Source organism: Platichthys flesus, chromosome 2 (assembly GCF_949316205.1).
Source record: "Platichthys flesus chromosome 2, fPlaFle2.1, whole genome shotgun sequence".
NCBI lineage: Eukaryota > Metazoa > Chordata > Actinopteri > Pleuronectiformes > Pleuronectidae > Platichthys > Platichthys flesus.
In genome coordinates this window covers 25,668,944-25,695,744 of record NC_084946.1, presented here as the reverse complement: position 1 = coordinate 25,695,744, position 26,801 = coordinate 25,668,944, and the positions used below count along the sequence as shown (strand labels likewise).

The 26,801-nt window shown below is 43.0% G+C and overlaps 1 protein-coding gene across 6 annotated transcripts in view; it reads left to right on the top strand.

Annotated features, from left to right (window-relative positions):
* LOC133970844 (plasma membrane calcium-transporting ATPase 1-like) overlaps positions 1-20,229 on the top strand; it is a 79,343-nt gene extending 59,114 nt beyond the window's left edge. For 3 of the 6 annotated variants that reach the window (XM_062407956.1, XM_062407929.1, XM_062407938.1), the window contains 9 exons: positions 1,735-1,914; positions 2,165-2,252; positions 2,865-2,971; positions 5,047-5,238; positions 6,525-6,738; positions 6,859-7,070; positions 7,740-7,847; positions 9,110-9,292; positions 14,852-20,229. In XM_062407956.1, the coding sequence (XP_062263940.1) occupies positions 1,735-1,914; positions 2,165-2,252; positions 2,865-2,971; positions 5,047-5,238; positions 6,525-6,738; positions 6,859-7,070; positions 7,740-7,847; positions 9,110-9,292; positions 14,852-15,094 (1,527 nt within the window). In that variant the 3' untranslated portion in view covers positions 15,095-20,229. Of the gene's footprint in view, positions 1-1,734; positions 1,915-2,164; positions 2,253-2,864; positions 2,972-5,046; positions 5,239-6,524; positions 6,739-6,858; positions 7,071-7,739; positions 7,848-9,109; positions 9,293-12,510; positions 12,716-14,851 lie in introns of all 6 variants that reach the window. The other 3 variants (XM_062407965.1, XM_062407947.1, XM_062407974.1) reach the window with 2 other exon arrangements.
* Positions 20,230-26,801: the final 6,572 nt, after the last annotated feature.

Genomic DNA, 26,801 nt, shown 5'->3' with positions numbered 1-26,801 from the left:
CGTTTTATTCTCTCCCTCGTCCTCTTTTCTTTACAGAGACAACAGCGGCAGATACACAGTCACAACTCATTGTGCTCTTTAAACAATGGCCCTTTGATTTCAGACACAAGTCAACAATAGAAGCTTCTCATTTTTAGTCAGGAACCATCGCTTGCTTCAGAATTAGCTGCTGTCACTGGAGGATTTATTCAGTTGCAGCTTAATTTCACTTGAACGTTTGCTATAGCTGAAAATTCTGTTTGGATCAAATTCTTCAAATAATAAACTGGCTTAAGTGTTTTTCTGTAAGCACATCGTGTTTGTGGTATCAAGCTGAAGTCAAGCTACATCTAATGAGGCCCACTTCCTCAACAGTTAGTTATTAATGGAGAGTATGAGGACTTTAAAGTAAAGGAGCGATATTCATCATGTATTGCAGTGAAGAGCTAGTTAGCGCTAGTAGCACCTTGTTAATTCAGATTAAGTGAAACATCATTTCATGCTAACATAACACCTTTGAATCTTTAACGATGTGAGAAGACTTATTATTTAACATAGTTCTGCCTAATGACCTGGCCTCTAAGGTAATGCAAGGCTGCTACTACAGGATCTATGGTATTTATCTGGACATGCTAATGGTAGCATTTGACAACACCACTACCTCTTATAGTTTTATTTATGGTTCTGGTAAAAAAGAAGGTAATAAAAAATTGTATCTCTTTTTACTCATACACACTTCAACACAAGGAGAATCTTAAGACCTGCTGTATAAAAGCCAAAGCATCTCAATCTCCATCTGACTGCAGTACAGGGCAGCTGTCTCCTCCATGTAAGTAGATGGGACATGGACCAAACTAAAAAGACAGAACACACGTTAAAGAATTTATCTGAAGGATGGATTCTGTCATTTTAGGTAGTTATTTTTCACACCAATGATTCTTCAAGTGCAAATTTTTCTGGTAAGTTACAAAAACTGAGTGAGACATCATGGTTGACAGCTGAGACTGAATCCTGATTGGTCGAACGAGTGTATCGATGGGACCTTGCTCCAGAAGATGGGGGGGGTCGTATCTGGGATGTTTTTGCTTCATTGTTGTGTCGTGAAAGGAAGTGAAGAAGCGTTGTCCATCTTTATTTACAGTCTGTGCTACTTACAGTTAAAAGGCTACGATTAGACAAACACTGTTTGATGCTTTTAAAACTCTTCACAGTGTCTGTGAGTGAAATCAAGGATTTTGCGTGTTTATCATAACAATCAGGCCCCTTCACACACACCCCCCCACTCAAATCAAGGCTCTTGTGTGCATGAATCCGAGGTATGATGTGTGTGTACATATTTGTAAGCAAACACACAGGGGCCCTGTGATCAGCTGAAAGCTCCTGATGAGCAGCGGAAGCTTCCAACTGCTTTCTGATTTCCAGCTGACCGACACATCAGCATGGACTCCTCTGAGACTTCCCTCTGTCCCTGTGTATTTACTCACTCATCCCTGACAGATTAAACTCTGGGTCCTCGGGTGGGACCTGCTGCTGTTGTTACAGAAGGAGGTTTATTTAACATGACTTCTGCAGAATAAAGTGAAAAAGGTGATGGCAGACCACGTTTCACTTGGATTGAAGATGCGTGAGCGTCCTACAGGCTCAAAAATCTTTTTGCGTGTCCTCTCTCCTCTTGGCTGTGTTGACATCTGTGTTTATCTTTCGGGTTTCCAGTTACTGAGACGTACACATTTATCTTTCCTGTCACTCATCCAGGTACCTGAGGCTATTGCGAAGTGTCAGCGCGCAGGCATCACTGTACGCATGGTTACCGGAGATAACATCAACACCGCACGTGCTATTGCTACCAAGTGTGGCATCCTGCTGCCTGGGGAGGACTTCTTGTGTATGGAGGGGAAGGAGTTCAACCAGCAGATCAGAAATGACCAAGGAGAGGTGAGACCAGCACAAAAATCTTACTGTTTTGATAATGCCCCCATGATATAGCGGGAAATACCCCACCTCTCATGCCAAGTTATTGTTGATCATTTTTACAACTTTACAACACAACTACCTTCAGAGGTAATGCTCAAGTTTTCCTTTCAAAGACAGGGATTATATTCTGTAAGTATTTTAATCCCATAATGCTTAAGTTGAGGGGAAAAAAAACCCTGATAAAGCTTTTGTTCTTTTTTTACCTTTTTAGGTGGAACAAGAGCGTCTGGACAAAGTTTGGCCCAAACTCCGTGTCCTGGCTCGTTCTTCACCGACAGACAAACACACTCTGGTTAAAGGTGGGTTCATTCTAACAGGGATTCACAGGGTTCCTACGGTCATGGAAAACCTGGAAAAGTCATGGCATTTTTAAATGTGTTTTTCCAGACCTAGAAATGTCATGGAAAAAAATAAAATCCCCCAAATTGTGGAAAAGTCATGGAAATTTGTTATATTCATATTTTAATTTCGTTAATTTACGCTGAGTTTTAAATAATTAATATGCTTTTAAAAGAAATACGCTCAAAACATAAGCAGGCATGCTTGGGTTTGTGTCATTTAAGGTTTACTGTATGCCTTGGAATTCTCATTGTTAGTCTAATATTACATTTTGTCTGTATACACCGAGATTTCACAAAATGTTTGGTTATGGAAATTTGGTTTAAAGTTATTGAGAAGTCATGGAAAAGACATGGAAATCCATTGATCAAAATATGTATGAACCCTGGATTCAGTAATATAGTACAGGATGTATAATTTACATCTAAATTATCAGGAATAAGTGTCTTTTTAATCCAGATACCATGCAAACTGAGAACAATCAAAGCAGTAAGGCACAAACAATAACAAAGGGATCTTTCCTGCACACATTGAGATGGAGAATTGTGTCCTTGTTCCGTTCTGCTGATCAGGAATCATCGACAGCACGGTGCTCGAGACCCGGCAGGTGGTGGCGGTGACGGGCGACGGCACCAACGACGGCCCCGCCCTCAAGAAGGCTGATGTTGGCTTTGCCATGGTAACCACTTCTTCATTTCTTTCACCTTTTTTTTTTTCCTGCTGCCGTCTTTGTTTCGACAGCTCTTCACTCATCTGCTGATTCAGTTTGCTCTGCATCATTAACAAAATCCTTTAAGTTAATTACATTTTGAATTCAGCCGTGAAAGAAGTGTTTTCTCTGAACGTATATCCACAGCAGCGATTGAGCTTAATGTCAAAGATTCATTAAGAAAGCTGTGAAATGGAAAAGTTAATCTATAAAGGTTGAGCATGGATGACTCGGCCCATCCACAGAGGATCCTTCTCCTCTGACATGTGTCGTGCCTCAGAGGGAGAATATTGTGTCTCTTTATTGTTGTTTTATTGCTCTATTTACATCACAGTAAATAATGTATCAGTCTTTTTATATCATTGACTCTAACCACACGTATACATTTACTTTATGTGTGTACTTTAAACAACAAATAACCCGTACTAGTATGTTTTTGATGTTCAGACTTTCTTATCAAATGAACACTTTGAATTTCTATCATAGCAAAAATCATGTCTATGTTGATTTTGTAAAATAATATAAAATATAAAAAAAAAGTTTTTAATATTATAAATATTTAAGCTGTGAAAAAAATATGATTTCTCAGTCACTCCCAGAAAATGAGTAAAAAATAAATCTGAATATCAGAAAAACTTATCGTATGCAAAGGAAAGTATTTAAATTTTTTCATTTATATTATTTGTAGTGAAGTAGCTTTAGTATATCTTAGCCCTGTATATTAACATTGAATGCTCTTTGTTTTATTAACTGCTGATTCAGACTTTGATGTTGATATATTTATATCCAGAACAAATGAGCACACTGAGCTGAAAATAGACAAATCAGTGAAGTTTACATTTTTTTTCTTAAGCAGACGAACTCAAAAGAAAATATTTTTAGATTCTTTCCTTAGTGTCCTAGATTTAAATCTGACTGAGCTGGTGTATAAAGTCTATACAACATGTATCTGAAGGCAGATATTTGACATGTGACGAACAAATGTTAAATGCAGTTGTGAACCAACAGGGAATTAATCTTCTGATAAATTTTGCAAAGAGACTGATTCCAGTTGATTGTTGTCAGTGAATTTTAATGAATCAGGAAAGATTTATAATGAGAGGTTTCTCTGAGTTGACATCGGAACACAAAGACCTGCTCAGAACAACGATCAGCTGAAGACACGGTGGATGCTTCTCATTGAGAAGTGAGTGGAGATGAGTTCAGCAACATCAACCGAGCTCTGTGTGTTGTTGTGACCTTTATTAACTGAACTCCAGTGTCTCCTGCTGGAAGCTCAGCGGCCGCCAGGCTGTAAAACCGCTCCCCAGCAATCGTTCCTGTTCTTAAACACAACACAGGGACACCCGGGGGACTTCAACCAGTGACCTTCCAGTCCTGATGTGTCCCAGGTGGAATATTTTCAGTTAGCAAGGAGTGTCCCAGTTCAATTATGACCTGTTCAGCCGGAGAACAGAGAGAGCGATCTACCTCCGTCTGTTGTGAAGAGTCTGCAGAGAGGAACCCGCTCCACAGCATCTTCATGGTTACTGTTAACATGAGACTCATTGTCCTGCTTTAGTTTTACCTCCGTCTCAGTTGACTGGGGGAAACCTGTTCCCAGTTGAAGCCTCGTACAGTTTAGCTGCCTGGTCCCACAAACCAGGGATGTCTGGCTCAGCCAGAGATGCCTCTGTTCTCTCCTAGGTGCTTTGAACAGTACATTTTAGAGAAATGAATCTGATTCGCTGGAAACAGAAGCTCATCTCCTGCATGAAACAGGAAACAGTCACATTGAACTTTCTTTAACGTTTCCAACTGTCCTCCTGACATCCGTGACCATTGAGGTGAAGCATTTTTTATCTAGAAACAAGTTCAGCTCTTACAGACAAACCAGGTCTCTTAACACTCTGAGCTGCCCAGTGCAACCAGTTTGGAGTTCAGTGCCTTGTTCCAGAGCACTGGAATTGAGAAGTTCAAATTCAGCTCCAGTTCCTATGGGTTATTTTGAACTTTCATCTAAAATCCTAAACTGGGATTTGACATGTCCCTCTGCTTCCCATCAGGGAATCGCTGGCACAGACGTGGCGAAGGAGGCGTCCGACATCATCCTGACCGACGACAACTTCACCAGCATCGTCAAGGCCGTCATGTGGGGGAGGAACGTCTACGACAGCATCTCCAAGTTCCTGCAGTTCCAGCTGACCGTCAACGTGGTGGCTGTGATCGTGGCGTTCACCGGTGCCTGCATCACACAGGTCGGCTGGTTACTATACTGTTATTTCCTCGGAATAATTCATGGATCTTGATGAGAAATCTGATAAATATTTATTACAAATCTGGATCTAATGAATTTAAATGTGGTTTCATAAGCGGCCTGCTGGGCCTCGGCAGACGTAAATACTCTGAGTGCCCTTGTGGTTTGAGACACAAAGCAAAAGTTTAATTTTATTTCCACAGTCCTACGGCTTTAATATCGATTTTAAATATTTATTCTCCCCTCGTTTCAAGCTGATGCTGTTGTGAGTATTTACTTCAGCTCCTGGTAGATATACTTTTACCTTTTATAGGTAGAGAAGTTTTGTTGGGTCTAATTGAAGTTTTGAGTCTTTCTCTTGTGTTTGTTGCATCTGTGAACATTTGTAAATCTGTCTTTGGTCAAATATCCACAGAAAGAGGAAAAGAAAGCAAATCGTCTGTGACTTTAATTCAGTGTCGGTGCAGTGAGGAGGCGAGGCGACCGTGTCACATTTTGTTTCATAATGTGTCTCTAATCATGAAAGTGAACTCCTGACACAATAAGAAGAAGTAACTTGCGGCTGTGTATTAATTGAAAGGCTCACAGCTGGCAGGGCCGATAACCAACTCGTCTCCGGAGCCGAGAACAGAAAGTAGGCTAAGATACAGCCTGCAACCATGGCAACACGTCACCATCATAATCCTGAAATATAACCGGGACTCAGCAGGTCTGCGTTCACGCTCACTGATCATCTACTGCTGGCTGCTGATTGGCCGCTGAACTGGTGGCACAGATCATTAAAGGATGATAAACTGATTTATGTCGTTATCGTTTTACACAGAGGACAGACTCGGGCTAGAAGGTTGTTAGTGTGTGTGTGCGTCTATGTGTGTGTGTGTGTGTGTGTGTAAATATACATTTACATTGTGAAGAATAGGATAATAAGGACATGTTTGAATGGGATGACTCTCGTGCTGGAGGTCAGGATGATTAACTTTAACTTATTTTATTCTGGACAAAACAAGATGGCCGGAAGCAGTATGTTTTCAGGGCTGTCAGTCAATCCTGTACTTGTGAACACGATATCTTAACAATGTCCTGAGGGAATTACTTCAAATTAGTCACAAAGGTTCAGTTGTACTCAAGGATGAACTGATTCGAATTTGGTGGTCACAGTTCTCACAAAAAAATGTATCTGTCCTCATGAACTTGACATCACAAGTCTGCACTGGTGGGTGGACACATTCAACCACAAGGCGTTGACTCAGGGTTTAACATTCATGTTCAAATCCCTTCTTCCTGCAGGATTCTCCTCTGAAGGCCGTGCAGATGCTGTGGGTGAACCTCATCATGGACACTCTGGCGTCTCTCGCTCTGGCCACCGAGCCGCCCACTGAATCCCTGCTGCTGCGCAAACCTTACGGCCGCAACAAGCCTCTCATTTCCCGGACCATGATGAAGAACATTCTGGGCCACGCCGTGTACCAGCTCGTCATCATCTTCACCCTGCTCTTCGCTGGTGAGTGACGCAACAAACAACACTGGCTGTGGAAACCAGAGGAGCCATTCGACCAGTATCTTCCCCAGCTCACTTCAGGTTATTTATGGTTTATTGATCTCCTGTGTTGTCGTTTCTCAGGTGAGAAGATTTTCGACATCGACTGCGGCCGCAACACTCCCCTGCACTCACCGCCAACCGAGCACTACACCATCGTGTTCAACGTGTTCGTCATGATGCAGCTCTTCAATGAAATCAACGCCAGGAAGATCCACGGAGAGAGGAACGTGTTCGAGGGCATCTACAAGAATCCCATCTTCTGCAGCGTGGTCCTGGGGACCTTCGTCCTGCAGGTAACACATCCTCATCTAAACCTTCTCTTTCATGGATCAATTCAAATTCCAAATTGATTGTTAAATTATTAATATCAGGGGAGGTTGGAGGCGGTTCTGAATAGCCTGCGTTTAGACCGAGACAATAAAGGTCTGTCTACACGAGTCATTGGGGACGTCACAGCTTTCATGAAGTCATTTCCTCTTTATCTCCACCACTGAGGTTATGTTTTTAACCCCCACCTGTTTGTCAGTCAGCTGGAGCACACAAACACTACTTCTACTACGTGCAGCTTCATTTGATACAGACATCTGGATGTGTGGTCACAGGTTTACCCTCCAGATCAAACAGCTGGACACAAGGTTCCACAAATACTGCACAAAAATAGAGACTCTTTTCAGGGCTGGATTTATTCACATTTGCGTCTGAGTATTTGGGGCAGCAGGAACAGTGACTGTAGGATTGAATATTAATAAACTACATTGTGTGTTCATGCTACTGACGAGATGTCATTGCTTTTAACAACAATGGAGCAGGATGGAATAAAAGAGAGAGAAAATATCTCCGGCTCTTTGGGGACACAGACAATACGACTTAGGAGGATCAGTTCAGAAAAGCACTGATCACCACCGGACTTTGACGTCAGAGTTCCTGCAGCTTACACATCCTTCATTTCCTCTCCTCCTCAGATCGTCATCGTCCAGTTCGGGGGGAAGCCGTTCTCCTGCACCGCTCTGACCATCGACCAGTGGCTGTGGTGCGTCTTCATCGGAGTGGGAGAGCTGCTGTGGGGACAGGTGAGAACCAGAACAAGAACCACGGCTGTTTATATTCTCATCAGACGGCGTCAGAACCGGATCAGTCCCCCTGAGATCTGACAATGATAAATACACACTGAGGCGAGAGTGAAACGGTTTGTGGCATCGAACCGTCGCACTGGTGCCGCTGCCGCGTTTCCATCGCGACCATCACCATGGTAATGAGCTCCGCACATGAAAGCAGTGCGACTCCTGTGTGTGATCACCGAGCAACAACAAACCCAGCGTGTCAGTCCCTCTGTGCATTCAAACACACACACGCACACTCCCACAGCCCGTGTGTGTTCGCACACGCAAACACACACGGGCTTAGAAAGCGTATGTTAAATAAGGGAGAGAAAGTTGTCAGGAGCGTGGTGGGTTCAGTCGGAGGGCAGAGACAGAAAGATGTTGACAGAAACAGACTGATCTGAGGTCTGTGAGTTAGAGGTAAATCACCTTCTGTTTTGAGCAGAGCAAGAGAGAGGGGGAGGGAGGGAGGGAGGGGAAGGCAACAGAAATATAAAAAGCTGATGTGCAGCAGGAGGCTGGGTGTCTCTCTCCTGCCTTTTTTTATTAGAACAATGAACAAACAAGTCAAGAGCGGTAAAATCAAAACAGGTAACATGATTTGATATAAAGCCGACACCTCCATGTCTGGCTTCACACACAAAACAAACATGTCGGAAACAAACGTGTCGATCTTAAGGAATGTTTCCATGTTATAAAGAATTTAGCAACCACATAGTTCAATAATTGTTGATTTATTACACAAACAACAAAGAGATCATCAGTCTTTTTTTATCAATAATGAATTTATCAAACTAAGGATGTACTATGGTCAGGAAAGAGCAAATACAATTTTGGTGCAGATCCAAACAGAGGGTAGACCAAGGAATTATTTCCTTTCTTTCACATTTTGAGATAATAATTCATGTCTTGACACAAATTATTTTAACTCTTCTGAGTATTATTCTATTCTATTATTACACCTATATCAAACTGAGGGACTCGTTAAAGACTAAAAACATTGAAAGATAACATGCATCCAAAAGTTTTAGGCCGTGGTTGGTGTGAGACTCCAAAACATGTGGTGTGCCATAGATTAAATATACATAGAAATGGCTCAAATATATAGTATATAGATAAAAGTCTTAATGATTCCTGAGTTAGTCATGTGAGTGTTAATGAAACAACTGCAACACCCAAATCAAGACTTTACTCACTGAGTTAAACTAAACTTATATTTTTGTGTAACTCAGCTGATTTCGGCGATCCCCACCCACCACCTGAAGTTCCTGAAGGAGGCGGGTCACGGCACCACCAAGGAGGAGATGCACGCGGAGGAGCTGACGGAGGGCGACGACGAGATCGACCACGCCGAGATGGAGCTGAGGAGAGGCCAGATCCTCTGGTTCAGAGGGCTGAACCGCATCCAGACCCAGGTACGACCCCAGGACACGTCCAAGTCCAACTCATTCATTTTAAGATTGAGAGGTGGTATTTATGAAGATAATATATAATTATTCAATTATCTGTCCAGTCAATGCTGCAGAAAAATATCAGCTGCCACGGACGCCCTGGCCTCGGGATACTAACTCTCACAATGTATTCCCTCGCCCTTTACTGCAATATCTGACCTTATCTCTGACCTTAACCTAATTGGAAGCCCATACATCAACACAAAAACTGTATTTTATAGTCTGATATTCATGATTTTGTTTTTTCCCATAAGAACCTTAGAACATTCTGTTTCAGGCCTGGAACATTTTCTGACATCATCCCCCCCCACACACACACAATATGTTTTTAAATAAGTTATTCAATGCTACAAACGTACAACGACTAATTTCTTGAACTAGTTGATTAGAAAATCTTTGGTTAGCAGCCGTCCCTGAGCAGAGGAACCCTCCCATCACATCTCTATCTTCACTAGTGACTCATTGCTGGATGTGTGTGTGTGTGTGTTACCATCCTCCTACAGGATAGAACAACACGCACTGAGCATTAGCTTGTCCACAAGCAGTGCCATTCAGTCCCTATGGGCTTCATTAGCCTCGATGCTAACACCCACCTGAAGGAACAGCAGCCAACGCTGTGCTCCCACACACACACACGCACACGCACACACACACACACATAGCCACAGAGGTCAGGTGTCCTCCTCTCAGAGCGGCTCCAACTTCTGCTTATTGTGGCCAGAAGCTTAACACATCTGAATTAATAATAACGAATATATTCTTCTGCTGCGTCCTCTGGAGTTTTTCCAGTTTGACCTCTGCTGAAGCTGAAGACTCAAACTAACAGACAGAACATCACTCGTTTCACACAACGTCTCAAAGGTTTCCTTTCCACAAACAATGAACACTATCTCAGGATCTTCTATTCTCTACTTAATCACATTCCTACAACAATCATATTTAAGGTTTTTAATATTATATGTAAAAACGATTCTCTCATCTTGAAAGTCGTCTATGAGCCAGACGTTTATTTGCAAACTGTCACTTTGAACAGCTGATTTCTACTGTAGGCCAGAGTGGGACACGATTACAGGAATAACATTGTTTGACAAGGGAGAGTTTGAAAATATTACTTTCCTTTATAAATATGTCCACTGCATGTTGTTCACAAGGTTCTGATATTAGAAAGTTCTCACCGTGGTTGACATCTTGTTGTAGAAGAGGCAGAATCTTATCTTAGTTGCGTCAGAAGATAAATGTGTTTACTCCATGTACCTGTGTTTACACTTCAGTTTAAACTGCACTACACCGCTGACTGCAGCCGATTGGACGTTCCACCATCAGGCGACGCTCAGCACCAGCTGGACACAAGATCTGTTTTCTGGAATGCTAATGCTAATGATTTGATCAGGAGAACCTGTGGAAGCTCTCTCTGCTTTCTCTTCAAGTATCTGTTATATCAGTCTGTCGTCCTATTGGGATGGGAGGATGAGGGGATGGAGGGGGAGGCGACGAAAGGTTGCAAGCTAATTAGGTTCTTATCTCTCTGTGCTCCTCTTCCTGTCCTCCTCCTCTCTAATCCTGGTGGGCAGCGTTGTGCCGCTCAACGCCTCGACAGTCAAACACAGTGGGGGAATAATTGGTACAAGCGGCACTCACTGCTGAAACTTTATCAGTCGTTCCAAGTGACACAGTTTCCCCTCTTTCTCCAGCCTCCCCTCCTTTCAGCAGGATTCTTAAAGCTTTTCTTCCTCGCTCTGTTTCTTCTTTTCATCCCTCCCTCCTATCTGAGCTTCCTCTGGATGTTCACGTTTTTGTCTGTGACTGAGTAATTGACAGCTTTCTCTCTCCTACTGCGTTTTTCTCTCAATCTTTCCTCCCCTTCTCCTCACTTTTTAAAACCTTTATCCTTATCACTCCATCATCCTCTTCCTGGTTTTGTTTCTGTCTCACGTTCTTTTGTCTCTCCATCTTCTTTGTCAGCTCGATACTTTCTTTCAGCTGCAGAACAGATCACCACTGTGGCCCAAGATTGGATTAAAGAAAAAATGTGATTTTGTATTTTTCAGTAATTGGGTTAGAATATGTAGAAACAATCCACTGGTACCTTGAGAGAAGTAAGAATCTCTGTTTGGATTTTCTGCTTCATGCCACAATCAGAAGCTGAGGAAGCCGTCTGACTTGTAGAAACTGGAGGGTGAAACCAAGGTTGGGGAACATGGGAAGTTTCTTTATACCGGCACAAATATAGAACGCTCACAAGACCCTTATTTCTATTTCAGAAATTAAATCAAATGTTTGCATATTTTATCAAAAAAGGAAAAATAAGTATTAGGGCCCCAGTGATATCAAATGCAAGTTTATATAAGAAAGTAATGAAATGCTTATGGAAATGTTTCACAAATGTGTCATCAGGTCATGTATATTACACCACTGACAATGGAAACCAGACCTTCATCAGTTCTACGGATCCTTTCCCGGTTTGATATTCTCTTCTCAACATTAGCATAGTTAGCCCGGGGACTGGAACATGTGTCCTTCTGGTAAACGACCCTGATTCAAGTCGTAGCGATACCTCGAGAAAAGTCGCATTTGACCCGAGACGCTTCCGTGCCTAATTAATTTGTGTATTAAGATCCAATTACAACGTGGGGAGAGTTGAGATAACGGCGGATCACAGGTTTGTACCAGCTGGAGATGAGGTCTGTGTGAGACTCTGACCTTTGGCAGCGAAGCGCTCAGAGACGACGTTTAATCGAACAAAGACGAGTTCAACTATCACATGAGGTTCATTATCCCGCCTCGGAGAAAGAGATTTGGGTCAAATGAGAGTTTTTGTGACCTGTGAAGAAACAACTGACAAAAATGCAAAGAGCGACATTATCCACAATCCATTGTTTTCCTATTGAAGTTAAAGGTTTGATGTACATTAACTCTCTGGGTCATGCTCCTGCCGTCAATTCTCCTGGAGAACAGTGATCGAATCCCACTCCCTCTGTGGGGGAACATCACCTGGGCTACTTCTCCTGTCTGTCTGCTGCTTGTTTCACTTTAGAAAAATAACTTTAATAACTGACAACTTCAGCCTTTTAAAAACCTTCTGTAACCTTTCTACAAGTGTCTCCTTCCTTCTCGTGTCTTGTCTTCTCTCTCTCTCTCTGTCTCTGCTCTCTAACTGTGTGCTGTGGCTGTCCTTCCTTCAGATGGATGTGGTCTATACCTTCCAGACGGGCCAGGCGGCGGTGCCAGGTGCCCTGCGCCGCCAGCCGTCCGTCGTCAGCCAGCACAATGATGCCACTGCCACCAAAACTCTCTCTAGCCCCACCCACGTAGGGCTTAGCTCCTCCTCCTCTCTCACCAACTCGGCCGGGGCTCCACCCCCTGCTGCTTCCTCCTCCACTGCAGGCAGTGAGTCGGTGCCCGCAGGCCAGCTAACCTCTCGCTCCACCCGGCTGGACTCTGTTTCTCTTTCTCTGTGTGCACTGCATGAAACTCTGAACGCTGTGCTCTCATCACCGGGTCTCTGCACGTCCTGAACTAATCTGACATTTTCTAATAGTTATAACAACCAACTCAGTGATTAAAGAAAAACACGATAGGAATTCACATGAAGTTTGACCTGATGATGGGGTGGAGGGAACGTGTGATCTCCTAACAGAGGAAATGTCAGGTTCTGCTCAGTTGTATTGGTCTGCAGCTACTTCACAATAAAAGCACTTCCGATGTTTCGTGTGAAAGCTTTTAATGTGAAGCTGCAGAAGCAGGAAGCAGAGGAGGAAACCATCCCCTAATTTGCATCTGTACCAACATTTATGGGATTTTTTCCAGGCTCCATTCCTTCAGCCAAGTTTTGCGTAATCCTGTTTAAAAAACAAAAAAGACAGGAACTCAGTAAAGCAACAACCAACAGTTTCATTAGATTCAATCCAGCTGCAACACAACACATTTTTATAGATATCTCTTCTCTTAATGACTTTTCATCAAGATTAATAAATTATTCAAATAGAAATCTGTGTAAATGTAAAAAACACCTATTGTCACTAGGGGAGAGAAAGTGTAAAAGTGAATTCCCATCTCTTGCTCTGATTCCATCGCTCTCTACTTCCTCCTCATCTTCTGTGCCTGTCTCTCTCCATCCTAATCCCTGTGTGTGTTTGATACTTGTCATCACTTCCTCTCCGCCTGCTGCTCATCCCCCTGCATGTCGTGACCCTGATGCGACTTGCTGCCTGACGAGTCACTGACAGATCACAACTGTTGGCACATGTGACACATGTGGCCAATGAGACAAAGATAATGTGAAATCTTCAGATTCGTGTTAGTGAGAAGAAGAAAAAAACAACCTCTGTCCTATTTCTTTTGTTGTTTTTCCTTTTATTCTTTTCTTTATTCTTTTCTACTTGGAGGCGACAGCCTGGGCACCAAGATAATTTTATGGGTTAATCCTGTGCAGGGTTAAATCTGTCAGGCTCAGCAAGTCTCTCATGGTTTAACAGCCAAGAGCTTTTTAACTTGTGTGTGTGTGATGGTTACATGTATGCTCTAAGCTGCAGTGCTCAGCCTGCAGCTCTCCTGTGGTTCAGTAATAGAGAGCTTTGAACTGCAGGATTATTAATTATAATGAAGAGTGTGTGCTGGTGTGTATGAATCAGTGTGATCAGCTGCAGCCTCACTGGATTCATCACAGAGGCTGCGACTTTAGGCAGCGAGCGGAGAGAGCAGCCAGAGGACAAAACGTTTCTGGCTCTGAATGTGATTATAAATGCTTTACAGTGTGCATGTGTTTGCCGCTTTTCCAGAGCATGTGTGTGTTTGTGTGTTTGTTGTTTGTTGTTTGCTGGGACTGGGTTTCGTTTGAAATGCTGATGACACTGCTGTGGCTGAGTTACCAGGAGTCATAACTCCCCTGCATGTCAGTCGGTTTTATTTATTTATTTTGTTTATTTTTTACACTAAATTTGACTTTAGGCTATTTTATATTTATTATTATTGCACCACTCAAGTATTATATACCCACAGAGGATTCTGGTCCATCGCACTCCTCAAGATTAAGCTGTTTACTTGTTTATTCAAAGTTCAGTGAAGCTTGACTCAGTAACAGAACCTTCTTGAGACGTGTTCATAACTCATGTTCTCTCAGATATTGGGGAAAAGAGTTTTAAAATGTAAAACATCCTCTGAAGACACAAGCAGTAGAAGCAGATTGTGTTAATGTCCGACTTGTATGATTGATTATCGTGTGTGTGTGTGTCTGTGTGTGTTTTGATTTCCCTCTACATTCACCTGCCTGTTTTTTTGTTTATTTTTCAGTTGCCTTATTGTACTTATTATGGTTTTGTACTTATTGTGTTGATGTGCCGTGAATACTTCTCACTCCACCTCCATGTTCTCATCCAGCCGACTTCAGTTTGCCGTTGTGTGTCGTGGTTTTGTTCCTTCCCTGCACAGACACATCATCCGCCCCTGATCCCCTGCTCCTAACCATAGGGTCTCTGCGTGTCCTTCTGCTCGACCTCTGACATGTCCTCTCTTTCCTTGTTCCAGATTAAGGTGGTGAACGCGTTCCGTAGCTCCCTGCGGCTGGAGAGCCCAGAGTCCCGTAGCTCCATCCACAGCTTCATGGCCCATCCCGAGTTCGTGCCCCTGTCCGAGGAGGAGGCCCGCAACCCCCCCATCGAGGAGAGCGGCGACGAGATCGAGCCCCTTCCCAGCGCCTCCTCTGGGGCGACGGGAGGAGGAGAGCCGCCCAGCGCCCTCCCCCCCCGCAGCCAAGAGCCATCCATCTGAGCTCCTCCTCCCCAACCTCCTCCAACTCCTCCTCCCTCCTCTTCATCAGCATCACGTGTCATCCCACCAACTGAACTGTCGCACTGAGGAGGGAAGTCATCACTCCACTCATTCCTTCATTCTGCACGCACACGCGCTTCTCCCCACCCCCCCGTCAGCCATTCCTGCCACGTTGTGTTTTTCATACTGACTGTGGCGTCGTTCTGCCTGTAAGTCTGCCCCCCCCCCCCAGCCCCAGGCCCCTCCCACCCCCTCCAACCCACCACACACGCCAATCAGTGGAGGGTGGAATCTCTCCGCAGCGGAAGATTTGTCCTGTAGTCCATTCATGTATATTTTTTTTTTTTTTACCTGATGATCCTTTTTGGAAACAGCTTTTAAACACCGTTGGTTTGAATCCTGGCGGGACTCGCAGCAGCATGTCGTGTTTCTGTACTCGCTTCATTTTACCGCTTTCTACGCTCTCTCGAAAAACGGCACCGAACTTTTCAACGAGTGCAGAGGTTCTCATGTACATACGCTTCCGCTCTTCTACACAGCTAACAGCCGGGTTTGGTGATCAGAAGATTTTTAGGCAAAAAATTGCAAAAAATGTGTAACCGTTTTAATTTTATTTTTGATTTTAAACATTTTATTATTTTTTTTAGATGTTGAGCATTTTGTTTGTTTTTGAAAAACCCTCTAACGAATGTTGATGGATGGTTGATTCAAACTCCAGAGAATGTCTTGTGAGTGTGACACTACAGTCTTCAAGGTTTAAAAGATGTTCTTCCCTTTATCGTGTCTGTACGTGTTGGTTCTTTTTCTTTTTCGCTGCTGTTGCATGTGGAGAAACAGAATGTTTATTACCCAAAAATATCGAAGCTGAGTGGGCGTCTGACCTCATCTCATCCTGTCAGGGTCCTGGTTCTCTCTGCCCCCCCCCTCCTCCCTTAGTAGATCCACAGCGCTGATAGGACACAGCCGTGTGGATCACAACCCCCCCCCCCCTTCTAGTACGATGCATGTTCTGCTTCATTCGTGTTGAGTCGCATGATAACTTGGAATGAATAGTTGGGATTCTGTTTAGTCGACCATCTGTGTGTTAGTCTGCAGCAGCATCTGTTCGGAGAACTTCTGTCGGACCGAACATCCTGTTTCCACCACAGCTCGGGATCAGACTCATCAGTACTCAGAAGGAAAGTGTCGCGCGGCGGTTACAGCCTCCTCGCGCTCGACAGCAGGACGGTGGGTGTCCACGTACATGGACGTTCTCCACACGCCCGCTCTCTTGTAGGCGAAGCACAATCTGTGTAGAGTCCACGTGGTCCAGATCTCGGGGAAAGTGATTCACCAGTGCCGGGTTGGAAGGTGCCAGAACACATCACAGCCCACATTGGGTGAAAGGCTGGGTTCGCCCCAGTCTGCTCTGCTCCTCCTCTCAACCCGTTTTTCCACCGGTCACAAAAACCCACCAACGTCTGAAATGTGAGAAATACCAATACACCAACAGAAACGAATCTAAAATGTGATTTATCATCCGTTCTCCATCTCGGTTTTTGACGTTAACTTCCGTAGATTGTCAAGTCGTTGGTGAGAGGCTCTGACTGGATAAGACCGTGATCACTGATGCTGTGAGGGGACCACCACCCGCTGCTCCACTGTGTCATCCTTTCTTAGATTTCTTCAGATTTGAATGTGGTGTCAAAGACGAGAACATTTAGGTTGAGAGTATCGATGAGTCTGTTCCGCTTGGCGGTGCAGGTCGTCCTGTTCGACAGACACAACATATATACTTATATCTCTGAACAGGTTCTGGACTGTGTGTCTGTGTCAAAGACCAATCCTAGTACGGCATCCCATGTCTCCCTCGTTTGTCCGATTTTACTAACAGAAACGAAATTGGCTGTCAGTGACCTCCCACAGCCGCAGCAGAGGAGGAGCTTGATCCTCCTCATCATCGTCCCTCCCTGCTGGCGCTGGGTTTGATTGACAGACGTCAGTGTGGCGGCCACGCTGAGGTTTATGGAAGTCCAGATGATTTCAGCCTGTAGAGTTAAATCCACTGTGTGACCGTGTACTTCCTGCCTGTTGTCTGCAGATTAAAAGAAGAAGGAATCATCCTCCAATCAGAAGCAGCAAAGCGTCTAACCCCCTCTCAGCCGGTGTCCGACCCGTTGTATCGTAGGGACGTGCTACTGCCATATTCCACTTTCTGTCACGACTAGGTTCCTCCCCCGCTGACGAGCTTTTTCTATGTAACTCAGAGCCATATTTTATAGGTTGTCTGTATTGTTTTTTATCTCATTGTTCTCGAGGTTTCCTTTGGACTTTCTCACCCACGACCCCCTCTGACCCCTGACTCCCCCCAACCCCCCCACTCTCCCGGCCCTTTACTCCAAACATGACCAAAAAGCAAGGAGAAAATCTTCAGTCGTCACTGCCGAATCCAAGATAAAGGACCTCTACAATGTTTACATGAAAAGCGAGTGGGTGGCAGTTCGCCTGCGCTTCTCTCATCCGACCATTTCCCTTTCATTCCCTTGCTTTCCAGAATCTTAAAGTTACTATTTAACTGAATGGGGAATCTTTCTTGCATGGTTTTCATATAAAATTCAATGTTTTGCTCATTTTTTACAATTCTTCTGTATTTTTATATTAAGTACTTTTTAATATTTTGGAGATATATGAATATATATGTATAGGCTGAAGAGTTTGGTGACAGTACAGTACATGAATGAGATGAATCCAACGTGGACTCTTTTTACAGCTCGCTAAATATTTATGCCACGTGTGTCGTCTTGGTCACCTGATGTTAGGGCTCAGAAATCTGCAGTGACTTGTTTACTTCCTGTCGGCCGCTCAATTGGAATCTCTACAATCTATTCTCATCAGCCCCCTTTTCCCACCTGATCTAAATGTTGTGACACACTACACGCTATGTGATTTCAAAGTTATCCGTCTCCATTAGACTTCAGCAAATGCAACATGAATACAGCTAACTGTATCAACCATTAAATGGGAGTGTATAATTATTTATCCAACCTCTGGATTCCCTTGTTTTCTTTAAGCTACTACAACTTTCTTTTGAATCAATGATGTTTTCCGTCTGGTCGGAGGTGACGACTTTAAAGACGATCGGAGCTTGTGTCCCACTTCAGGATGCCCCCCCCCCCTCCCAACGGGGTCATGTCTGCACCTCAGACACAACAAAACTGAGACAGTAACCTGACAGGCAAAGTCAGTCATAATCATCAAACAGTCAAAAGTTGTATCCCAGGATGAAACCAAGAAAATAAAACACCCTGATTCTGTATTATTACTTTTTTAGAGACCTGGGCCTTGTTCTCTAAAACCATCTTAAAGCTTCTCGATACTAATGTCCAGAGAGGACAAATGAAGCCTGAACTTAACCCTATGCAGGTTATCACAATGCAAGATACACAATCCAATTTTTGAAACTAGACTTAATTTAAAGAATAGTTGTGTTAAAAGTAGATTTACCAAACAGGTACGTTCCTATAAACCTCTCTATGACCTGTCAGTCAAATGCAAAGTGGCGCCTGTTGAGGCCAACGCCGCGATGTCTTTCCCAAAGTGTAAATAAAGCTAAACGCGGAGGTTAGTGTACGTGGACCTTGATTCACAAAGCCTAACCAGTTCTGTCTGACTGAATTGTTCCCTGAGGGGGCGGGGCCTGTGGCGGGACAAAGCTTCAGCCGTGAACGTTGTCACCGTTTTAAGCGACTCTCGTGGCATCAGAAGCGTTTGTGATGTCACTGTGGGCGTGTCCATGAGACGCAGCATCCAAAACGTTTCCTTTGTTTCTGTTGCTGAATCTGACAGAACAGCTGTTCCCCTACGATCAGTGCAATGTAAATATAGTCGTGCAAGTGAAGGAGTGAACCTGCTCTTTGTGAGCGACAGGAAATGGGAGGGGGGGGGGGGGGCATCAGCCAATCATCACCTAGCAAAGCTTTAAGAGTGTTCTGCCAAAGCCGTTTTCTCATCGTGTTCCTTCTTCTGCGCAAATCTGTGTGGACGCTTTGTGGTCACGTGACTCCCCCTTGCCCCTCCCACACCCCTGCCCAGCCCCGCCCCTCAGCCTGGATAAGATTGTCCCTCTGCTCTTGCCATGACCTCGGTGTGGCTGTGGTGGTCGTCTGTTGGACCGGTTGCCCTCACATCTCCACGCCAGGCGCACAGTGCAGCCCCCGGCCCATCAGAGACCCCCTTTCTTTTTGTGTTTCTGGCTTCAGCCACGTCACAAATCAAATCACAAGGACGAAGCAGGACGAGACTCAGCAGCAGACGGAAAGTCTTCACCTGGTTTTAGTTTTCTGAAGGTTTCGTTTGTGGACATCAGAGCTCAGTTTGCCCGTTAGGACTTCAGTACGGAGAAGGAACTCTGCTTTTGATCAGCTCATCGCTGCTTCTTCTTCCAGTCGCTGGATTCTAAAGGAAATCTTTGGAGAACCTTCACATCCACTTCAGAATTCACACTTTAAAAAAAAGAACTGGAATATCACACCGGGAAAAAGTCATAACCACCCAACATATATATCTATATATTTATATGATTTAACTATATATGTATATCTAATATATATATTAGATATGAATACATTAGTAGGTATATATTAGATATAAATAAATAGATATATAGATATATATGGTTTCTCAGTTGAACTTTATTGCAAAAAAAGACTGAAAATGATTTGTTTTCTGTAATTACTATGATACACAGTAATAGGCGTTGGTGTTATTTTTGTATAAACATAATATCATCTATGTGGCATGCATGACATATATACAAATTTGGTGGTTTAAAGCAATATGTCCAACCTGGTGCGATTGGTTCTGTCGTGTTCTGTGTAGCCTAAAGCCACTCTGTACAAAAAGAGATAAAAAAAAAGAGTAACTGCATTTGGATAAAACTAACTGTTCAGTATATGTGTTCAATGTTCTGTGTTCTGCATGTTTTAGTATGGAATGAAACATCACAAATGTTTGACTTGTTTTCAGAATGAATCTCAAACACATGCCCCAGACACACGCACACACACACTCACGCTCACACACATGTATTTGCACTGTGAGGTGAAACACACGGAGGAAAATTAAAACTGTGATTTCTGATGGGTGGATTGATGAAAGATGAAGATTCGTCTTTTTGTTTCCATCGTCTCATTTATCCAGAAACGGAACAGCTAGAAGATCTGTCTGCTCGTCCACTGTTCCATCCCCCCCCCCCACACACACAGACAGACACAATCACACACACTCACACACTCACAGAAACACTCTGATCTACATATTGTCCTGAGCTCATCACCTACTCATGTGTGCAGTGAGAGGAGGAGGGAGACAGTTCACAGTAAACGTCATCACGTCACCAATCACATCCATCCACACATTATCCTCCTGCCTCCCCCTGCTGGCCAGGTGGGGGAGGGAAACGGGGATAATGTGGCTCACCTGTGAAACGTCTGTGTGGATGTCAGAGGCTGATTGATGTTTTGATATTTAACAGAAAGGATCATGAAGAAACTTAATTTGTCTCATATAATACTAAACAAACGTAGGGCTGTAACTAAGGAGTGTTGTTATTTGATTAATCATTGTTATAATGTTTTTTATTGATCAATATATTGTTTTGTCCTTAAAATATCAGAAAATAATGAGAAACTCCAAAAGTTTGTCCAAAAAATCCAAAGCATTTTGCTAATCTTCACAAATTAGGAAGAAAAGAGCAAATTCTGAAATGTCCAACGTTTTATAATTTACTATATATAAATAGTCACAGATTAATTAATCAAGAGAAAACTGAAATACTTTTCTGATCAGTTTCTCAATATGATCAGAAAAGACTCAATATGTGGGTTTAAGGACTGAACGTGTGTTAATGTTGAAACACAAACAGTTTATCGATATCAGTCTGATGTTTGACAGGCGTCCTCTTGTCAGGGTGATGACTGGTGGTTAACTGGTCAACTTTTAAACTGGTTTAAATCGCTGCCAGAAAAAGACCAAAAGACTCAAAAGGAACCAAACCCAGCTCCAGATGTTTCCTCGGTTGTTTTCTGAAGAGGATCTGTATCTGCACCCGATCGTTAAACCAGATGTGAGTCAGGTTTAAAGTTTGATGGTGGATGATTCCTCTGCTTCACACTGTTGTGCTAAAATCAGATTTTACTTCAAATGAGAAAACAGGAGAGTTTCAGGAAATGTCTTTGTGATAATCGATGAATTTATATTTTACACACCTGCTCACTGACTAAGTTTTAATGTGTGATTCCCTAAAGATTAAAGGGTTTAAAACGAGTCACTACACAACTCAACACACTCTTCACATTGTGTTTCTGCTTAAACATTAGAATTAAACTGACTGATGGACATGGAGGTTTGACTCTGTCGTCACATTTTCTTAACAATTTACCTAAATTTACTTTTTTCAATTGATAATCTGTAAAATAAACTTAAAAATACTTCATTTGGTAAAACTTATCAATTAGGTTTGTTCAAGTCAAATTTAACAATTGTGTTGTGTATTCTTTTCACTTTAATTTGAACAAACTTAATTGGTTTGTGTGTTCAACAATCTTTTTTTTTTTTCTCAGTTTAACGAGAACGTGACAAAAAAAACCAACATGAATCTTTCAGTTCAGCCAAACCAGTTAACGCTGCCACTCGTCCCACACTCACATATCTCAACAGCCAATCGGATGGTCAGAAACATCTTGGTTCCCAGAGAATGAATCCCAGTGTCTTTGGTGATTTTCAGATTTTTCACATTTCCAATGAAACATCTCAGCATGTCCTTGATGGATCGGGGCTGAATGGGACTCAGGCGTTCATGGTTTCCAGAGGATGGATCTTAATGTTTGATAATCTTCCTCTCGTGGCACCGTGTGGTTGTTAGGTTGAATCTGATTCACACATTCACGTCCACACTGATGCGGAGATTTAGCAAAACAAACTTTTGAGTTTCTCGTCCAAACCTCGTCTTCAGTCACTTAAACTGAGTTTCATACAAACGTTTACATTTTCAATAACTGTTGCTTTGTGGGAGGAGCCTCACCCGACATCACTCAGACCACAGACCTCTTCTCTGGTTTTTGCCAGGTTGTTTGATGTCGGCTTTATCGCCACCTGCTGGTCTAACATCTGTCGGTTTCTCGTCTGGAAGGAGATATTTTGTAAAACGAAAGAAGTGTAGACGGGAAGATATTCGTTCGTCGGCAGTGGAGGCCTCGATCGTCAGGTCCAAATCTTGGTTTATAATAAAACACGTTAACTTTGGGTTAAGTGTGTGTGAGCCAGAATAAAACGTCCTGTGCTTCCCTGTGTGTGTGTGGGTGTGTTTCCTCGGTGTGTGCGTCACCTTCTTCATCCCGTCGGTTCCTGTCCATCATCTTCCTCCTGTTTGCTTCGATCTATGCAACACAATCCTCCAGTTCAGCTCCAGTGGCTCATCGGCTGTCTCGCCTCCTCTCACTCTGTCTCCGTCTTTACTTTTCAGTTCTTTCTACAAACAGAACCACGATACCTGTACATTGATGTATGTATGTATGTGTGTGTGTATGTGCACGACAGGTGCACACGCACACGTTTTCTTTACTCTTTTGTAAGATATGATCATGTGGAATGCCTTGGTCTTAGTGTCATGTCGTTTGAACTTACGCTGAACAAAAGATGATAATCAAGCAACTGAGTAAAAGTTGTTACAAAAGTATATACAGTATATATACTATATAAATATATACAAATCTATATACATAAAATAAAGCCATTGGGATTTGAAATATACCTGTTTCCATTTGTGATTTTTTTATAAATACGCATACATTCATATATCTTCTTTACAATTTACTTTATTCTAATTCTTCTTTAGTTCCAAATATTGATGTGGGCAAGGGGAGGAGCCTGACTTCACGCCCACCTACATCTTTGACCTGCAGCCATTGGATGGTTTTGGCTGTCAGTCACACCAAAATGTTAAAAAGGAACATCATGCTGTAATGAAGCATCTGGAGATTGAGACCATGAACTCCTCAAGAAAATGTTTACTGACGTTATAAATCAAGGGAGAGGTAGTTTCCTCGTAGATTTCTATAGAAACTGACTTGGTGGAGTCGCCCTCTGCTGGTCATTCAAGAGAAAACCTTTCTTGAGCGGCATCGCCCTCTGCAGTCACAAGTGGTAATTAATTCTGTTGATCTCTGAGCAGTATCCAGGTAAAGAATATCCAGTGTATTATATATACTAATATACTTATATACTCAGGTTTCAGTATTTCAATCACTCAACTTTAAACACACAATTTACTTTCTGTCGCTGAAACAAACAAAGTTAATCTACTATGAACTTTCTGATAATGAAACCACTGATGGTCAAATAGAGTGTTTCTGTACAAGACAGTTTCTCTAAAAAGCACTTTTATATTTAATTTGCTTTGTTTTTCTTAACAGGTAAAGCACAAGTTCACATTCATTTAGTATAATATGAATATGATGCCTGAACAGAACATTCCCTCAGGGCCGTCTTCATGCATCTGGCACAGGAAAGAGTTCATTCTGAAACATTATATTCGATAGATGTGAATAATCATTCAGATCTGCATCAAACTTTGTTGAATCTTTCATCAAGATCTGAGGAAAAGAACTGAGAAATCGATGGAAATTGGAAAAAAAAAATCAAATTTCTCAAGGTTAAATAGAAAAACAATTCAGAGATCCTCCTGCTGATCCAGATCTGCACCAGAATGTGATGGGTTCTTCTCAGACACAAATCGAATCCTTCCACCAGGTTCCGTGATAATCCATCTGCTAGTTTTTGTGTATTTCTGCTCACAAACAATCAAACAAGCAAACAGACGGTAGTGAAAACAGAACAACTCCTCAGTGGAGGTCACAAGGAGATGTCAGATCTGAAGATTAAAATAAATCTATGATCTTTTCTCTCGTACTTGAAGAAAGAAGAGGATGTTTAAAGAAAATTACCATCTCTTTCATCATGAGTCAAAAATCTGGATTTTACCAACCAGTGATAAAAAGATAAAAACTAAAAGTGAAGACACATGAAAAGCTTTCGTCTGATCTTGGATCTGCTTTCATTAAATCTCCCCGGTGCTTTTTCCCTCGTTTCTCTCCAGCGCATGACGACAGATTCTCTCAGAAATACAATAAATCCTCTGATTACGTTGCAAATATTGCATCAAATGTCTGAGACGACTTGGTACGTATCTTCTGGAAAAAACCACACACATCTCTCATCTACTGTAAATGTGTGTTATTTGTCTCAGTGTGATGCTGCTGCTCTCTGACAGTTTATCAGACTCATAGCTTTCAGGCTCCCTCTGACTCTGCAGCTCCTGCTATGATGAAACAACACTACCTCTTCCTCCTCCTTCTCCTCCTCCTCCTCCTCCTCCTCCTCCTCCAGCTGCTCTCAGCTGCTTGGTGCAACACTGTCCCCATGTGGACACAGGCTGCACGACACCTGATTTATAAATCAAAGCTGTGTATGGAAAGCTGCAGTAGAAATGTGCAATAATCAATTTATACAAGTGCAGTGATGTCACACTGTAAATATTCTCTTTTCACTGTATATATTTATTTTTATAGTTCATTGTCTTTAAATTGTATTGGTTAGTTATAACCTTTACTAGGGGTTTGTATTTCACTATAAAGGTTGAAGTTGGAGGTGTGTGTGTGTGTGTGTGTGTGTGTGTGTGTGTGTGTATGTGTGTGCGTGTGCGTGTGCTTGTGCGTGTGTGTGTGTGTGTGTGTGTGTGTGTGTGCGAGCGAGTGTGTGTGTGTGTACCTCACTCAGCTGTTACGATTAACTCTTGAGGAGCTGATCTACTAAAGGTCAAAGTGAAGGTCAACAAAAAATTCTAAAAGATAATAGAGAATTGGTTGAATTGAAAATGACTCAATCACATGACACTACTTGTTCTTTCTCCTTTTAATGATGAGTCGTGATGAGCGTTGTATGATGTCCTGTGATAAGTGAAGAAGTCAGAAAATTACATCTGTCAACATTCTGTGAATGAAGGACAATGAAATAAGGAAAACTCCTCTCACGTGACATCTTTGATTAAACAGATGAGTTCAACTTTATACACAAACCAACAACCTCCTGCTGCCTCCCTCATGTGTGAAGGAAACTTGTGAGAGAAAATTTTTCTAAAAATGCTTTCAGTGTCGATGATCATTTGCTTGTTGAAGGATTCCAAATGTGCACCTGCAGTATGATACACACAGACCCTGAACTGTCCGATTGGCCCTTGTGCTTCCTGCTGTAGAGAAAGGTGTTCTCCATCTGATTGAGTCGCACCTCAATCAACCAATCAATCAAATCAAATCTTATTTGTTCAGACCACATTCACATCTGCCTCCAGGACTGAAACTGGGAGATGGTTCCACAGCAGTGGAGCGTGAAGGCTACGGCTCCTGCTGGACTTCTGGAGACTTCTGGAGACTTGAGGCCTGATTCGTGGAGCAGAGTGATATGAGCCCTACAAGGTGCAATATCTCTATATACATGTATATCTCTCTATATATTACAGTACATGTCATTTGGCTGATGCTTTTGTCCAAAGCGACTTACAATTAGTACACTCAACATTTATGAGGGGCTATTAGGGGTTCAGTATCTTGCCAAAGACACTTCGGCATGCAGATGGGGAAGAGTGGGGATTGAACCGGCAACCTTCTTGTTGGAGAACGACCACTCTACCCCCTAGGCCACACCGCCCATATAGATACATATACAGTATATCTCTCTATATATATACAAATACAGTACATATCTACATAGGAGCTTCCTCTTCTTCCTTTCTTCTCTCTCCATGAGAACAATAACTTCTGACCACTCTCAGTTGATCCTTAATGGACCCGATCACTCCATCCCTCCGCCCAGCAGCCTCTGACGTGTCCTACATTTCTCACTGATAGAAACTGGTCCAGGAAGGTGTTGTTAAGACCGCTGCGTGTCTCCCGGTGACTGTGGCGGCACCGAGGCAACCTGCAGCCTCTTGTGGTTTGGGTTGATTGGTGTGTGTGTGGGGGGAGGGGAGGGGGGGTTGTGATGTCAAGAAGCTGGAGGACAGCTCCAGGCAACAGGCATCTTAACTACAGGCAAAAGTTTCAACTTCTCAAACCCTGACTCATCCCTGAGTCTGTGTCCTCAACATCAGTGAAAACATTCAGCTCCATTTCTCTAAACTGCTCTTTGTCCAGGACGCTCGGATCCTCCCGAGAGGAGCCGCTGCTGGATTAGAGCCGAGAATGATAACGAGGAGAAACGTGATAATCCCTCAATTGAATTTTCCTTCCTGAGGTTTTAAAAGCACCTGATTATGTAAAGAGTCTCTGAGAGAGCGTGAACCTCACGGAGACGCACCGGGCTGTTCGGGGCTTTTGTACCAAACACAAATAACCTGAGAAACATTTGATATTTCCTCTGCACAGACACAAAACTCACATGTCAGAGAGATGACGACGCAGACGTCTGTTTCATTAGCAACTCAAAGGCCCCACTTTGAATCTGTTGTGACTCGTATAAGCCCCTGTGTGGGTGTGTGTGTGTGTGTGTGTGTGTGTGTGTGTGTGTGTGTGTGTGTGTGTCAGGTGGCTTTATAAAAAGGTCCTGAGGTCGGACCTGAAGTCAGTTCAGACTCGTGAGTCGTGATCATTAGAGGAGCTGCTGTCAGCGACACACA